Raw genomic sequence first — 16703 nt, forward strand, 5'->3', positions numbered from 1 at the left:
TCTTTTATTTGTCTTTAATTATAGGTCTGTCAATTTGATGCTAGGCAACCAGTTTAGGGTATGCTTGCTTTATGCAGCCATTAAAGTTGCAGAAATAAATAGGTTCACTAGTTATATTTCTACACCAATTTCCAAAAACCTGTTGGAATATGAAGACATCCCCTAAAAATGATGTAGTTGCAGAAATAGTGCATTTGTGAAACTGCCTGGTTTTGCTTACCAACTGTAAATTACATATCTGTGCTATAAATACATAAATAATTTGGAAATGAGGTCTGATGATGTGCAGTAATTTCTGTCTCCATGTTGGTAGTTGATAGTCAACAGACAAATGGAGGAAGGAAACCAATTTAAAAATAACATGGGGTTATGTTGGCAGACCTCAGATTCTACCATCACATTTCTTGTCATTTTAAATGAGAAATTGCTTATTGTTAGGTGGGTCAGATTCTGTGTTACTCTTTCCCAATTTGTTTCATTGTTTCTTATACCAAGTACTATTTAATGGGATGTGTAAGGTCACATATAAGCTGGACATTTTAATTTATTTAATTTTTGTTCACAGCCTCAAACTAAATATATGAGGAGAAAACAAAAAGATTTGCATACAATGAAAATAATTTCATTCGTTACTTAGTCTGGCGTTTTCTGTATTTCTGTACTGTACATACTAAAGTCTCAGACTTAGAGAAACAGCCTTTCTGCAGTCATGTTTGATACTGAAAATGTTCCCCCTGTGTAGTGGGACAAACTTCCAGTACTTTGCATAGAGAAGGCTACAAAGAAGCCACTGGAAAGAAAAACTGAAACCCTTGAGAACTGAGCAGGCTGGATTTACTTTCAATTTTGGAACCAATGCTAAATGGATTAATTTCTCTTGAACCTTTTTATAAGGACTTGCTCCTAAATTGGAGTGATTATTGTTAAACTAAATAGAGTTGCAGCACACTCCTGAGAATATCACAAGTCTCTTCCTGACCTCCCTGAGGTCAAAACTGAGATTTTATTCTAAATCTTTAGAGCCTGGTTTAAAAATCAGACTCTGCAGTGCAATTGTGTAAGAGGGTTGGCCTTTTCACCAGGTAGCTTAGTAGTAACTTCTCAGTAATCTTTTTCAGAGACTGAAATATTTCAGGTAAAAGTCCTAAACTTGCAAGTACCCCATGGCATTTCTGTTCCTATTGTAATAGAAAAAGAATGAGATCTTGGCTGTGGTAACTCTTGGTTGTTGTGTGATCTTATTGCCAAGTATTTTTTATATAAATTGGAAATGTAATAATTTCTTTTTGTATATTCCCACCAAGAAATCCCCGTGATCAGTTTTCCTTGAAGTCCCATAAATCCCCGAATTACACCTTATCAGCTCCATTATCAGAGCTATTTAGTTATTTAGTTCCTTTTTTAACCTAGCAAGAAAGTAATTCACTGCACCATTTATCCTCCAGTTTAAGCTTTGTGCAATTGTTCAAACCTTCCTAATTTTACATTAGGCTGATACTTAAGGGAAAAGCTTTCCCAGGTGTTAAAACAGAAATTTTGTGTATGAAATGCAGAGAGGAATGATATTATCTCTAACTCTATTGGAAATGTGGTGAGATTTTTAAGGCACTTATGCTCATGCAATAATATTGTGACTGCATTTTAAATTGAAGACAGAAAACACAATACATTCAATGACTTACAAAAATAATAATATTTACAGCTTTGTACTGGAGAACCATATTCCTGAATATGAACTAGAAGGAGAATTAAGTTCTATTTTCAAAACTTTATGTTTGGGTTGCTGTAACAATATTATGTTCCATCTTTGCTCACTTACCTCTCTGCCTCCCTTGCTCCCTTCTTATGTTTTAACTAAAGCTGGCTGCAGCTTTTTCTCTTGCTGTCTTTTCCCTCTCATTGAGCCTGCAGGAATTTCACCTGATAATATCAATCCATCATTTTTATGTTAACACAGAGGAGCAGCTTGGTTGTGTGTCGTGACAGTGGGCAAAAATTGCTGCTGATTCATGTAGGCACGTGGTAATTCAGTAAGTTACCTTTAATTTACCACAGTTGCCCAGGAGTGTTTTCTTGTGTTGTGATTATTTTTTTTCCTTTATTTTCCTTTAATTTCCATTCTTTGACTTAAAAATGAGAGGCATCTCACTTTTAAACTACTTTGCCAAAAAAATAGTAATTAAATGGATGGCCCCGGGTATCCTTTTAATTGCTTCTGTTTTGTCTATTTGGATTTCTTCCTAATAACTGTGTAATGTTTTAATGCTTATTTTATAATTGAAAAACCTTTTTAAATTGTGTACACAGGTCTTTGGATTGTATTGTAGCAGGCTTGGCATAGTGGGGTCCTGCCTATGAATGGAGTGTCTTGGTGCTATAGTAATCAAAATAATAATAATAGATTTTGATAGCTAAAGCATGTGCAGAAGGTGACAATTTATTTCTAAAATTAGGACTGTGCATTAATATGAAGGTTTTGAAGTGAAGTTTGGGCCAAAGGATTAGCTGCATTTTGTTTTGTGGGTTTTCACTCTGTCCTTCAACACACCTATTTTAAGACAGCTTGCTTAAAGATCTGTAGGGCAAAATTTCTTTGAATTGAGGATTTGGTGTTTGTTTTCAATGGCTAAGATGATGAGCTGTCCTGCTTCTTTGTGAAGGTGGCACCTGCCTCCCCCAGTGATCCAGTATTTCTGGGGTGCTTTTCCAATCTCTCCACTGGATTCAGCTTAACAAAATAAGTGAGCAAGTTCAAGGGTGGCCCCACACAGTGGGCTATGAGAAAAGAAAGTGTGTTTACCCCGAGGTCAGGAGTGGGGTGGGTTCCTCAGAAAAATCAAGGTGCAACAGAACTCCATGTGAGAATGATGTGCTACCTGCCTGGCAGTCATAACTTCTGATGTGTTCTAGGCTTACATCTTTGGAGAAGAAAATACAGGGAAAAAAAGGGGAGTGGGGAAAGGAAAGGGATTTCTAACAGTCAGCTGTTTCCTAAAGCTGCCTAGTAAGTCCATAACTAAGAGGCACTTCCATGTTCAGCCATTAACTGTTTCTTACTAGAGAATAAAGCAACAGCAAAAAAAAAAAAAAAAAAAGCTGCTGTCAGTTTGTAATGTGAAGTTTTACTTTAGAGATCATTAGATTCTCTGCCACCTTGAAACTCCCATGTGGCATTAGTGTGTTGTTTGCTTTCTGATTTGAGCTATGTCCCTTGGAAAAGGTCATGTCTGCAGTGTTTTTAGAATTTATGTTTATTTTCCCCAAGTGTGCAACTTCAAAGCAGCTTAGCTACTAGCATCAGACTCTTCATGTTTAGGGCAAAATAGCCTCAAAAATAGCACCTAGGGATATGGAGTAGTTGGTGTATGAGTTCATGGGTTTGTTACTTGCAATTTTACCTGAAATATATTGCAGGTTTTCATTAAGTGTTATTTCGTTCATCATACCAGGGAATTGCCCTTCTTCTCATCATGCTGACAGATAGCAGTCTGTGGCACTTCTAAACTACTCTGCTAAATTAGTTAGCTTTTAAAGGGAATATGTGCTGCTTTGGTATATCAGGGTATTAACCTAGTGTCTGTAGCATCAGCTATTTTGATTTATCACTGCAGTGATCTGCTATTGTGCCTTCTGTATCTCAAAGAAGAGAAACTAAACTATTTGCTAGTCTGAATTTTCACTAAAGCGAGCACTTACATTAGCATTGGTGAACTCCTAGAAAGGACCAGGTAGTTTCTAAATGAACCAGCATGTTTACATAAACAATGGAGTCTTACTGAGTCATTCTCCTGGAAAGTACCATCACTGTGTTCCCAGGGATTTTCATACATTAGCTATATGTGATGAATGCCAAAAAGTGCTGCCTTCCCTTGTGGCATAGGCATATTTTGGGTGATGTGCCCAGGATGCCAGGGCAGAGGAGGAAGCTGAGTTTGTGTGTGCAAAATAATCAGGGTAGTATCCTGTATCCTGTATTGCAGACCTGTGGTGGAGGTTATATCTGGCAGGCTTCATACAAAAAAGCCACAGGCTGGGTGTTTTTGCAGACTTTCTGTCATTTCAGCTTTTTCCATTTGTGGAAGAGTGTGTGAGTGTGTGTGTGTGTGTGTGTGTGTCTTCTCCATGAGCACTGAATCTCTGAGACAGAGTTCTGTGTTTACAGTTGCTCAGTACTGCAGGGCATCTGCAGCTAATTTGCCTAGGAATCGTTCTGCTCCCCAGCCTCTGCTCCAGGCATTTCTTATTTACCTGTTGGATTTTTAAGTTGGGAAAGAAAATGGCGCCTGCCAGCAAAGAGAGGCAGAGCAAGATCAGGTTTTTCCAAAGCAGCTCAATGCTGGTTAGGACTTGGCCCTTGCAGGACTTTGAGCTTGGTCTCACTTGTGCTCTTTTTCTCTGTCTTGGGTTTACCAGGAGGTAATGCCTTGCATTTTCCTGCTTCTAGACTTGGAAAATTAGATATTCCTTGAACAGTACCTTGGCTCTGGGAGGTTTCCCAAGGAGTGTTTTTGTCATAACATCAATCTGGGGGATAAGCTAGCATCATTGGGAACAATCAGGATCAGTCGTTACAGTGAGTGCAGTGCATCTTCACAGAATATATCACTGTTTTTCCAAGAGAGATCTCAGTTGCACTGAAGTGTAACACATGCTGCTTGATAGAATAATAATGGGTTGGGATCTTTTCAGTTTTCTTTTGGAGTCATTTTTCACTCTGTATTGCTGGTCTTTTATTCATTTCTTTCTTTGGAGGTGAAGAGGTTGTGGGCTGCTGAGTTAATACAGAAAGTTGTTGCGCACGTACTCTCATCTTGCAGTGGAAACAATGTCTATTTAATTGGTTAAAATTGTCTTCCTAGTGGTCATACGTTGGACAGCTTTAAAGCGTTGCTTTAGTAGATCTAGACACTTAATTTCAACAGTGGTGACACATGTCAGCCAAGGTGACAGCTGTGCCAATGAGCCCTATGTCCATGCATCAGTGAATTTCTTTTTGAAGCACGTAATTGCAAGGATTTTAAACAAAGAATGTAATCTTTAGCCTTTGATAGTTTCCATATCTCCACCAATAGTTAATGCCACTGTTCTTACACTGTGGTCAAGTATTGTCACTTTTCTATTACTCACTGGGTCTTCATGAGCTGTTTGGTATTACTAATCCTAAGTTAAATCTAAGAGTATCGTACTTGAAGCTGACTTGCATCATCCTCTTTCAGTCTTTCTTTTATAAGAAATCAATGTTAATGTGTAAAAGTTGGACATGCACAGCTATTTTACGCTGTTAATTGAATTATGAAAAGCTTAAAAGGAAAGCTTAGCACATCATTGTTAAAGCCTACTGATGTCTTACAAAGATGGTGCACTCTTAATATGGCAGTATATTACTTGTGTGCAGTGATAGCTCTAATTGGAAACCTAATAGGATACAAGAGATTTCTAAGACTATTACTAATGATAATATATTTTTTAAATCTGTGGGAGTTTTTTATTGACAGTCCCTTGGGCTGAAGCTGGAAATAAAATGCAAAATGTTGAAATATTTCTCATTGGCTCAGAGGGGTGTATTCAGTGCTAATGGCACATCACATTTCTTGAGTGCTGAAGTGCTCTCCGTTGGCAGTTGTGTCGATATAAATTCCAACAGTAAGTCGGTGCTAACGAAGTTCAAGTGCCTGTTCCCGTTCGGTAGCTCCACCTTCAGGGGAGGGAGGATGATTGCCGGCCAACTTGCAGTAATGACAGTGTGTCAGTAGGTTGCTAATAGGTACATAAAGAGGTGATTCCTTGGAGCGGTGGCTAAGGGTGCCCCAGAGAGTCCTTTTCAGTAAGTTTGCACAGTTAAGTTGGTGTCTTTCCAGAGCCAGAGCTTCCCTTGAAATACAACACTTTTCCAGTCTAATGCACAAGTGGTAGCTGGAGAGTACTGAGTGCCCTAATATATGGACCTGCATAGGACAGGGACAAGTCATAAAGGTGGAGTGGGATGCCAGGAGTGTTCAGGATGGAATGGCTTTTACTTTAATTTAATACTGATCTTGAGCTGTGCGGGGTTTTGTGTTCTGGAGAGAAAAATCTTTCCCTTGTGGCTGGTGCATCATTTGCAGAGAATCTGTCTACTGCTTTCCTTTCCCTAGAAGCATGCATTAGTCATAACTTCACCGCTGTTGAATTATCTAGCACCAATATATTGTGAAATTTTATTATTAGGTTAATCTGGAAAAAAAAAAGTTAGGTTTGATAACAGAGTTAATTCCCTTTCTCTCTCCTGACTCCCCTGCTGTCAAGATGTTCACCAGTACTGGGAAGAGCAGGGGAAAAAAAAGTTTCTGATCACTGTTGACAGTTTATATTCTTGCAATTGTATTTCTGTTTGTAACATTGTTATTAACACTTAGTGATCACTCTGGTTTCCTTCATGTTAATCAAATGCACACTGTCATGTGTATATTGAATTCATTGTATTGCCTTCCCTCTCAAGTAATACTGCTCTGTGATTATTATAATATGAAAAGAGCCTGGTTTTTACCTTCTGTCTTAGAGGAGCCTCGTTAAAAGAAGGAAGAAAGAAGAGCAAGGCTAGTTTTCATTGTATTAGGAACGTTAATATCCATCCCCTTCAGAACAAGGGGAGAAGAGATGTCTGAAACCATGGTACATCCATGATGGAAAAAGCTGTGTCAGCATTTCCCGTTGTGCAAATGCTTTTCCAGCTCTGGCATCTTACAAACAAAACACTACCGTTGCAGTACAGAAGGGAAGAGCCAGCAAAGGAGTCCTACACAATTAATGGCTCTAGAGGTTGAGCTGTACTTAGAAATACTCAGTGACATATGGCACACTACCGAGTACAAGTGTCTGAGGATATCAGTAAAACTAACTTTACCAAGCAGACATTTAATCTCTGCAACACCTTTAGTTTGTGCTGCTTATAGTGACATGCTGGCAGGTTAGGCAGAATCTCAAATAAGCAGAGCTAATTTGAGAAAGTTTTAATTTGGCACAGTGATTTTGATTCCCCCTAAAAAACACAGTTCCACAATGCAAGCAATATCAACACGATAAGATCATGTGCAGTGAAATGATAAAAGTGTAGAAAATTTTGACATTTCAGAGCATCATCATTTGGCTTCATTCAATTATACTATTTGAGCCTTTGTTTAACAATAATGCAGGATATATTTTAATTTTAAAGAACACACAAGATTCATAAAATGAGCATAAATCCTTAATTTGTTTAGTATGGTCTTTAATGTGGTACAGTTTTATTAAGACAGAGATGGAAGAGCCATTTCTGAAATACAGTAGGAAATTGTTCTTTGAAACTTAGCCCTTGTATTGTATTGACAGTGTAGTATGTTTAGGAGTAGTTCTGGGCAATGCTGCTCTTGTAACTATCAAGAGAGAGAAAATGGAAACCATACCCCACCTCTGGTTTCTCAGCTTTGCTAAACAGTCTGGAACACTGATAAGTTCAGGTAAGATCTCTGAGTGTTTGAAAGCATTCAATGTTCTTTTAATCCCTGTCTCTACTTCAGGTGGTGTATAAGAGTAACACTGAAATATTTCTTCTATATCATACTTGAAGAATGTAAGAAGTTGTATTTATTTGAGCTGTGATAATATTTCTAAATTATTTTGGTTTTTTTATCTCTTAGTGCTGGCCCCAAAGGTGATAACATCTATGAATGGAGATCAACCATTCTAGGACCTCCAGGTTCAGTCTATGAGGGAGGTGTTTTCTTCCTTGACATCACATTTACCCCTGAATATCCCTTCAAGCCTCCAAAGGTAAGAGACCTGTAGCTGACATCTTGAACATTAATAGTTTGCAGTGTAAATGGAACACAGCCCATCTGAAATCCACTCTTCTTAAGAACAAACTTAAGCTAATTTTAGACGTTACAGGAGCTTCTATTAGCTAATGTTAACAACTTTTCCAGTCCTCTTGATAATTATCCTAGAGCTTGACTTCTTTCTTCCTGCTTCTGTTTATAAGTCCTAAGCATTTAGTGCAAGCATTAGGACAGGGCTGAGAAACTGAAAAGTAAATAAACTTGAGAAGAGGAGAAATGCTACAAATACTTATTTCTCAAACAACTCAGGTACTGTAAGCATGAGTTACATGTGTTTTGGCCACCAAAGTAGTATTTAATTTTCCAGTTTTGTTGTACACTTGTGTTGTTCACCTATTTGTACAGTAACAAACTTTCTGTAGGTGTGTTATATTTGTCAAGCTCTTACATTCCAGTGTTGTTGTGTTCCAGTGCTCTAAGGCAAATACCAGTGCATGTGAACATTATCTGGTGATTCCAATATGTGGCCACAGGAAAAGTGTTGGGTTACAGGAGGTGCTTGTGCATACACTTGGTGTTTGTCTTGTATCTGAAAGCATTTATGTGCATGTTTAACTTTCTACTTAAAAGTTGTTTGATGAGATAAATGCCAGTGACTACACATCTTTCAGACTTTGGTCTAGTCTGCAGCAGAAAGGACCTCTTCAGGCCATCATCCATCTCAACAGAGCAATGCTAATTACTTACACAAGACAAATTAATACAAGCTTGCCAAATTAAGGAAACTGTTTGCCTGTTCTTGCTCACATAACTTCAGGATTTCTGGTAGAAGATCCTTAAATTCTACCTCTAAGATAGGGCTCCAATTCACAAACAGCATGTTCAGCCTTAGAACATCTCTAGTGCTTTTCTGCTGACATCTGTCCATCTCTTTTTGGAAATTCTCTGGCATTCTCAGATGGTTCTCATGTCAGAATTTAATTCAGTTTGAAGTAGTTTGTTTGTTTGTTTGTTTTTGGTTTGGGTTTTTTGTTTAATTTGCTGAATAATTTGTTGTCCAACCAACTGTATGCAATTTATTATGTTGTGAGCCCAGTAAGCATTTAAAGAGCAATCTTTTGCTTTTCCATGTGTGCTTTGTTAAACCTTTGCTTTCTGTGCTACAGGTCAGAAGCATTTATCAGCTCAGGCTTGTTCATCATAGAATGGTTTGGGTTGGAAGCAGCCTTAAAGATCATCTAGTTCCAACCTCCTTACTGTGGGAAGACATACCTTCCACTAGACCATGTTACTGAAAGCTCTATCCAACATGGCCTTGAACCTTTCCAGGGATAGAGCATCCACAGCTTTTCTGAGCAACCTGTTTTAGTGCCTCACCATTCTCACAATAAGGGATTTCCTCCTAATATCTCGTCTAAATTAACCCTTTTTCATTTTAAGGCCATGACTCCTTGTCCATGCCCTTGCAGAGAGTCCCTCCCCGGCTCTCCTGTGGGCCACTTCAGGTATTGGAAGGTTACTCTGAAGTCTCTCTAGAACCTTCTCTTCTCCAGGCTGAACAAGCCCAACTCTTTCAACCTCTCTTCACCTGTCTTCAAGGTGCTCCAGCCTTTTGATTGTCTTGGGGACTCACTCCAACAGGTCCATTTCCTTCTCGTGTTGGGGGCTCCAGAGCTGGATGCCACACTTCAGATGGGGTCTCACAAGTGCTTGTGATTGCCAGACACAGGTACAAGGACCTTGCACATGGGCTCATTGAACTTCATGAGTTCACAGGCCCACCTCTCTCTGTTCCTCCTAGGCTGCCTGTCCTTGCCTCCACTTTCTGTACAGTTCCTTTGTGTATTTGAGTTTGTCCAGGATCTTCTTGTTCATCCATGCAGGCTCCTTCCTCTTCTCTGACAGATAGATCCCATCAGTGCCCAGCAGACCAGGTTTCCCAAGGCAAGTCCCATGGTCTAAGTAGCCAAACTGGCTGTGGTACCAGTCCATAACCATTTGTTGGTTTGCTAGATTTCACTAGCCCTGTTGAACCCTTTCCCTTTGACCAGGAGGATTGATGAAAAAAACTGTCCATGCTCCAGAGTCCTTTCTTGTCCCTCCCAGGACTGCCTTATTTGGCTTTAGTGCCTTTTCTGATAGGATGGGTGTTTCCAATCTCAGAGCAGCAAAGTGGTTCTGTGGGGACACCTCAGTCTTTGGGGGAAGTCTCTTCGTGCAGGTCCTTGCCATGGCAAGCTTCCATTCTTCTGCATTATTGGCCCCCCTCCCTTGCCTGTGTGCTGGTGGGAGTTTCTGGCTCTTTGGCCATAGGATGTGGGTCCAGTGCAGTTTGGAACCAGCTGTCTAACTCCTCCTCAGCAGCCCTGATGCCACACATGCTTCTCACTGCCTCCTACTGCTCAGCCAGCTGCTGCAGGAGGTTTTCCACCTGGGCAGCACTTTTGCAGGCAGGCCTGCTGGCTGTCCTGCCCAGGAGAAAGGCCTTGACACTGCCTGCAGTCAGAGATCCACTCTGCAGCCTCTCCCTTCAGCAGCTCCATCTGGGTAGAAGGATCTGCCACAGGCAGGGTAGGTGGTGCAAATGGCGCAGTCAGAGTTGCAGCCCTTGCTCTCAGATGTGTTCCCACCGTGCTGCTTCGAGGATCAAGTAGCATCCCTTGCAAGACCACGCTGTAAGTGCCAGAGCTGCTGAGACAGCCCTGTGTGCCAAGTTCCCCCATGCAGAACCAAATAAACAGTTATGTCATTCCAGCTCATCTCTGCTTTCTGCTCCGTGCTTCCCACTGGGGTCGCTTTGTCTTTAGCTTTGCATCTAAACCCTCACCCAGGTGAAAAGAAGGGTGGGATTAAAGCACCAAACAGATAGGTACCACTTGCTGAGGCCTTAAAAGGTGAGTTTAGTGGTGATTCACTGTATTGGAGCAGTTTCATTTAAATGGAGTTTTTTATCTAGCAAAGTCCAAGTCAGTTTACAAACCACATGTAGGCATGGAAGTAAAATATGTGTAACTTCAGTCTCATTGAGATGATATATAGGAGAAAGCATGGTGGTGCTATAACAGAACACACTTTTTCTACTTGCACACTTCAGGTTGAAATGAAGAACCATCCTTTGAGAACCAAAGCTGCTCCTGTATTAAAATCTACACTGGTGTTAATCAGTGGTAATGTGGAAAATATGATTATCATATTGCTCCTGCTTTATTCCTGCTATTTTGTTGATTTCAGACTGTCCAGCTACTTGCAGTAGAGAGTAAATACTGTCTGTGGATCATGTTTAAGTGGTAGGCTAATGTAATTACAGTAGCCTTCCTGTAAGTGCCTTTTAGGGCAAGAAATAAAGAAACAGCTAATTGAGACAAAACCCGGTGTACATCACTTTGATGATAAGCACTCTCAGAACAGTAGAGTCATGTTAAAATAGAGTAGAATGTCATTTTAAAAGCCTTGATCTCTGAAAAGATGAAGCTCTATAAGGAAAAAGGACTTGCAAGCCTTGAATCTTCCTTGGTAAGCCCTGTAAGACCAGTGGGAGAAAACCTCTGTGAGTCTTTGGTAACTCCTGTGAGGACAGTTCCAGCCATGGTGGGCTGCCAATGATGAAGTGCCTGTAGCTGAACACATTTCATACCCTGAAACTAAAATGCCATTAAAGGATTTACTTTCTTAAATAAAATTAGGTGAAAATGGTCATCCTGGCAAGCTTCCAAGCCCTTAGGAATATGTGTGAGAGAAGGTGTTGAGGCATCAACACTGACAAATGCAGTATGGTTGATGAGCATCTTAGAGATGTGTGATGAAGGATATGCAGGTGCAGCCTTTGAGGACTGGGTCTAGCTCCAGTTGAGGGCTTGATTCAGTATGTTGGAGCAAATGTGCTTGGAGAGGATTTTCCTGTAGGAGAGCCAAAAGACTCTGCTACAAGTGATATTTAGATTCCTGTGAGGATATTAAGAGGGGCTGCACTACTGTGCTTGAAGTTGAGGAAATGAAAGATCTTAAAATTTGACTTGGAAATGCGTTGCATGGTACAAGGAACTTCAGTGGGAGAAGTCTCATACAGGGACAGATACTCTCTTTCATTGAGTTCTTTTGCTTTTAATTGAGCATTCTACACAATACCTTGAAAATGTTAGTGTTAATCTGTTCTCTGCTTTTTAAGTTTTCTTATTTTGTGTTGTATTCTGGTTTTGCCTGTGTTTCAGATAGCAAATGAGTCAGGCATGTGCTGGGTGTGCCTGTATTTAGGAGAATCCAGTAAAGAAGTAAAATTAGACTTTTAGAGTTCAGTATTAGTACTATTACAATGGACATTTTCCCAAGAGTTACATTATAGTTGGGTTTGATTTCATTTACTGAGGTGAAAACAGTAGCTTGTGTTGACCTGGGGTGTGTGCTTTGATCATTTGTATTAATAACCTCTAACCACTTCCTTCCACCCACTCCTATTCTGCTGCTTGTGTAAATTAACCTCTGCTATCACTTCAGGGTAAGGTTGAGATTAGCTTCTTTTATGTCTTTTCAAAAGCTGTGCTTAACTCCATGCAGTTACTGCATTAATGTAATCTCAGGTGGGACGTTTCCAAAGGATTGTTCAGTTACACTATATTTTTCTGCTATTCCACATGCTGTTCTCTTCACTACCTTCCAAGTAACTCAGTTTCTTTTGGTTTTGGTCTGAATGTACTTGGTTGAGTGAGGGGTTTTTTCCTCTTAAGGGTGTAATGAGCATTTACTTCAAATATTTTTGTTTGTTTTAAAGTGAGCCTCCAGTTTCTCCCTCTTCCAGTTCCATTTGCTTTCCCTGCACTGCTGGCTTTTGTGCCATCAGCTAAAATCGTAAATGGCAAACAGCTGGACTACACGTGCCCAACACCATCCTAGTTCTGAGTTGCTGCTAAAAGGAAAACAAATTTAGATTTTCTTCCACAGTGCTTGGTAGAGTTCCTCTAACAGGAGAAAACTGCTTTCAGTGCCATAGATATATCCCTTAAGGATTGTATCTTAAGGTGTGTTAAGGAACCAGACTGTTCTGTGAGTATATGGGAGTCTTTCATTTTCACTTTCCCCTCCTTCATGAAAAGTAATTTAAAAGTAAATCTTACTCTTAAAAGCAAACAGCATTCATGCTTTGTTATCAGTTATTAGTCAACTGGACTGAGAGACTGTCTTACAGAGTATTTAGCTTTTGTGCCGAGAATCACGATTAACAACTTTCTGTCTTTACAAATTAGAATTGTTGACCTATGTTAATTTGGTCCTTGTTGTGTCAGCTTGGAAATACTCCATGCTTCCCCTTCTGGAGGTGTTCAAACTGTCAAAATGGTTACCTCGCTTACAGTTAGAGACCTTCTTGGAAGGAGCCCAGAGGTGCAGGTCAAAGACAAATACTGAGCAGCAGCAGGGCTGGGCTGAGGGCTGCTCAGGAACCCGAGGCAGAGCCATTGCCAGCAGCTGCCAATGCCAGGAATGTGCTTGCCCTGGACAGTGTGGGCTGGGGCAGGTACAGCAGGGGCAGATCCGCCCTCTGCTCAGGCTGGTGCACGTGGACTTCCACATGACTGCAGGGAGTAATTGCTGCCTTTCCTCCAAAGATTAGATGATCTGGGAAACAAAGGTCATTTAGGCTTCTTGTCTGCTATACCTCCCAGGCTCCCTAGGTAGAAAGCATCTGGAGTTCTTGGTTTTGGAGTGGCAGCTTTTTGCAGAAGGTGTGGGAGGGTAACACATCTCTGCTCTCTTGCAGTCGTTTTGCTATTTCCCCCATAGTGTGCAAACGTGCAGGGATTTGGGGTTTCCTTTGTTTGCTTCCTGTTTTAATCCAAAATCCAAGCAGCTCACAAGAAGTAAAGCGTAAAATCTCCCCAAGCATGCAGTGTGGGTGTCTCCTGTGTGACAAGTAACCGCTTTTGCAAGTCCAAAAATAGCCCATGTGCTCTGTGCATTGGGAGCATTCTTGGAAACACTGCATGGATTCAGTGCACGGGGACATGCCAGTCACCAGGCTTCTGTAGCTGTCACCCCACCCTGTGCCTGCTTCCCAGGCCTGTGAGAGTGAGGGTCACAGGGAAATTTTTTGCATCAGAAAGGCGGTAGAAAAAATGAGGATTGACTGGCAAGTTTTGTGTGTGGGCTTGTCCCATCTCGAGAGAAAGCACTGGTGTGTTCTTGTCATACCAAACACCAAGTGTGTTTTGCAAATATTCCTGTGACCTCTAAACAGACAATAACATTTCTAGGTGTGGATAGCTGACAAATTTTGAAGATTTAGGACATGAACCCACCAGCTCATATTACTAATCCTAATTATTCATGCTCATAATCCTAATCCATGCAAATTGCACCAAATTTGTTGTCGTTGTTCACTCAGTGAGTCAGGGTAAGGCCTCTCTGCGGGTCCCATGGTGTTCTGAGCACAGCTCCTGGTGTTTGTGTTTCCCTTTTGGATAGCTTCTGTAGCAAGCTGCCTAGCTCGGTCACATTGTGAAAATAAGTACATCTAACTAACTTCTCCTATTGCTGAGCCTCTTAGAAGTGATGGAAGCTGTGATTCCAAGTGCCTTGGCTTGTCTGGAGGATTTTACATATCCTTGGGAGTCCAGGAGAAAAATGCTAGTGTTAAGGCCCTGGGCCCTTTTGTCACTGGGAACAAAAATACAAAAATTAATTAAAAAAAAAAGTGGGAAAAAGAAATTAAACCCACCGCGACCTGGGTTTTGCGGTGACCGTGGAAGTCGGCTCCTGAGAGTGTTGCTCGTGTTTGTTCCAAGCCCGGCTCTTTCTTGTTTGCGCCGCGAGAGGGCGGCGGCGGCGCGGGGAGCCCGGCGCGGCCCAGCCGGGGCCCGGCGCTGCCCGCTCGGGGTTGCTGCCCCGTCCCTCCGCACAGCCCTCACAGCCCTCACACCCCTCTCTTGCAGGTAACGTTCCGGACAAGGATCTACCACTGCAACATTAACAGCCAAGGCGTCATCTGCCTGGACATTTTAAAGGACAACTGGAGTCCAGCGTTAACCATTTCTAAAGTTCTCCTCTCCATCTGCTCCCTCCTCACAGACTGTAACCCCGGTAAGTCCACCCGCGCCTTGCATTCCTTCCAGCAGCTAAACAATGTGGCCCTCCTCACTCCATTGGTATGGCCAGCTCAGCTCATGCCTCCGGTGTGGAGCACATTTCCCTCTCTGGGGCAGTCAGAGAGGGGCTGGAGGCCGTGGAGGGAGATATCCCTTACCAGCCTGCTGTTCACTGCTCCTCAGGCTGACCCACGGGGAAACAAGCAATCCTCCTGCGCATGGAAACTCCTTCCCCTTTCAAACGCAGCCTTTGCTGCTCTTTAGGGCTGCAGTAAATCAGTAATGGAGCTTGAAGAGCCACAAACAGCTCTGAAAATGGGGGGCTGACCTTTTACTTTCCATCATCCATTTAAAAGAAGTGGCCGACTATGCCACAAGTGGTCATCACTGCTGCTCTAACCCACCCACTGTCCGCACAAGTTAAGATGAATATGTCTTCACTTCCAAAGTCATTTTACAGGTTGCATTTTTATATGTCTAAAGAGGAGAGAAAGGCCAGATCTCACAGTGTACTAAACTTGTACTAAACCGCTGCTTGAGATTTCATCTTTCCTAGAAGGCAGCTTTACATTGTTTACAAGTACAAGTACTTAGCATGAGTACCTCAGGCACCCTTAGAAGGAATAAAATAAACCTGAAATGCATGAATTGGTGAAAACCTTCAGTAATGCAAAATATGACTGATTGTTGTGCCTTAAACTTCTTAAAACTTTATTGGCATTTCACACTATTAAATTACAGATTAGTACATTACCATAAATACACAAAATCAGAGAAGATACAGATCATCAATTCAGTATGTTTAGGTTGTTACAATGTACCTTACCTGTGTGTTTGCCTTGTATGAAATTTACACTTCAGCTTTATTTAAAAGCTTTTATTGGGTAACTTGTCTGAAATTAGCGCTGTGTTTCCTTTTCAGCTGACCCCCTGGTTGGAAGCATTGCCACTCAGTATATGACTAACAGAGCAGAGCATGACAGAATGGCCAGACAATGGACCAAAAGATACGCTACATAAATTGGATTTTCGTCAAACTCTTACATTATTTGTCTGTGATGGAAAGAGCTGCTTATGATTTTGAAGGGGTGGGGGGTGGGAGGGTGCTGGTAAAGAGTAGGGTATTTCTATAACAGATTTTATTCAGTCTTTTATTTCCTAAGATTTTGTTGTTGTAACTTAAGGTATCTTGCTACAGTAGACAGCTAGGATTTGGAATAGCATACTTTAAGACTGTAATTAGTTCAGCAATATTAGCTCACATATAGTACCGAGAAGAATGTAAACTTCTTAGACTTCTTTGGTTTTCAGTTTGCTTGCAATATGTAAAAGATTAAAACAGCTTAATTTTGTACAGGTACATAGGTTGACATTTATGTAAAAGTCCTTTTAAGACTCTACACACTGTTTTTGCTTTTTGTTTGTTTGGGTTTGAGGGATTTATTTTGTTCTGGGTTGAGTTTCCTTTTTTTCTTTTTTTTTTTTTTTTCTTGTAAAAAGATGTTGGGATTGTTTTTCCCTATGGAGGGCACATTGGTATTTAACAAATCCTTTTTAAAGACTGTCATCTCATGATCTGTGATATTGAGAGGTGGATATATGGCTTCATATATGAAATGAGAAGTAGTTAATGTATTATTTTATAAGCCAATCTATCTTTGTGAAAAGAATAAAGGGTTTAATCAGGACTTATGGTAACCTGTAGTGAAATACCTTAAGCTGTTTAACTGTAAGGTGTGGAATAGGAGTCACTCAGTGGATTGGTTGTATGTTGTGGGCTACTTAAGTCTGCATTTGTTACTGTGCTAATAAAAAGATGTTTAAAAAAAAAAAAAAA

At 40.8% G+C, this 16703-nt stretch overlaps 1 protein-coding gene across 3 annotated transcripts in view; it reads left to right on the forward strand.

Annotated features, from left to right (window-relative positions):
- The window catches only part of UBE2E1 (ubiquitin conjugating enzyme E2 E1), a 45447-nt gene extending 28744 nt beyond the window's left edge, over positions 1-16703 (forward strand). For all 3 annotated transcript variants that reach the window (XM_058025001.1, XM_058025009.1, XM_058025016.1), the window contains exons 4-6: positions 7656-7788; positions 14714-14861; positions 15789-16703. In XM_058025001.1, coding sequence (XP_057880984.1) covers positions 7656-7788; positions 14714-14861; positions 15789-15886 — 379 coding nt within the window. In that variant the 3' untranslated portion in view covers positions 15887-16703. The remainder of the gene's footprint in view (positions 1-7655; positions 7789-14713; positions 14862-15788) is intronic.

This window comes from Melospiza georgiana, chromosome 1, assembly GCF_028018845.1.
Source record: "Melospiza georgiana isolate bMelGeo1 chromosome 1, bMelGeo1.pri, whole genome shotgun sequence".
Taxonomy (NCBI): domain Eukaryota; kingdom Metazoa; phylum Chordata; class Aves; order Passeriformes; family Passerellidae; genus Melospiza; species Melospiza georgiana.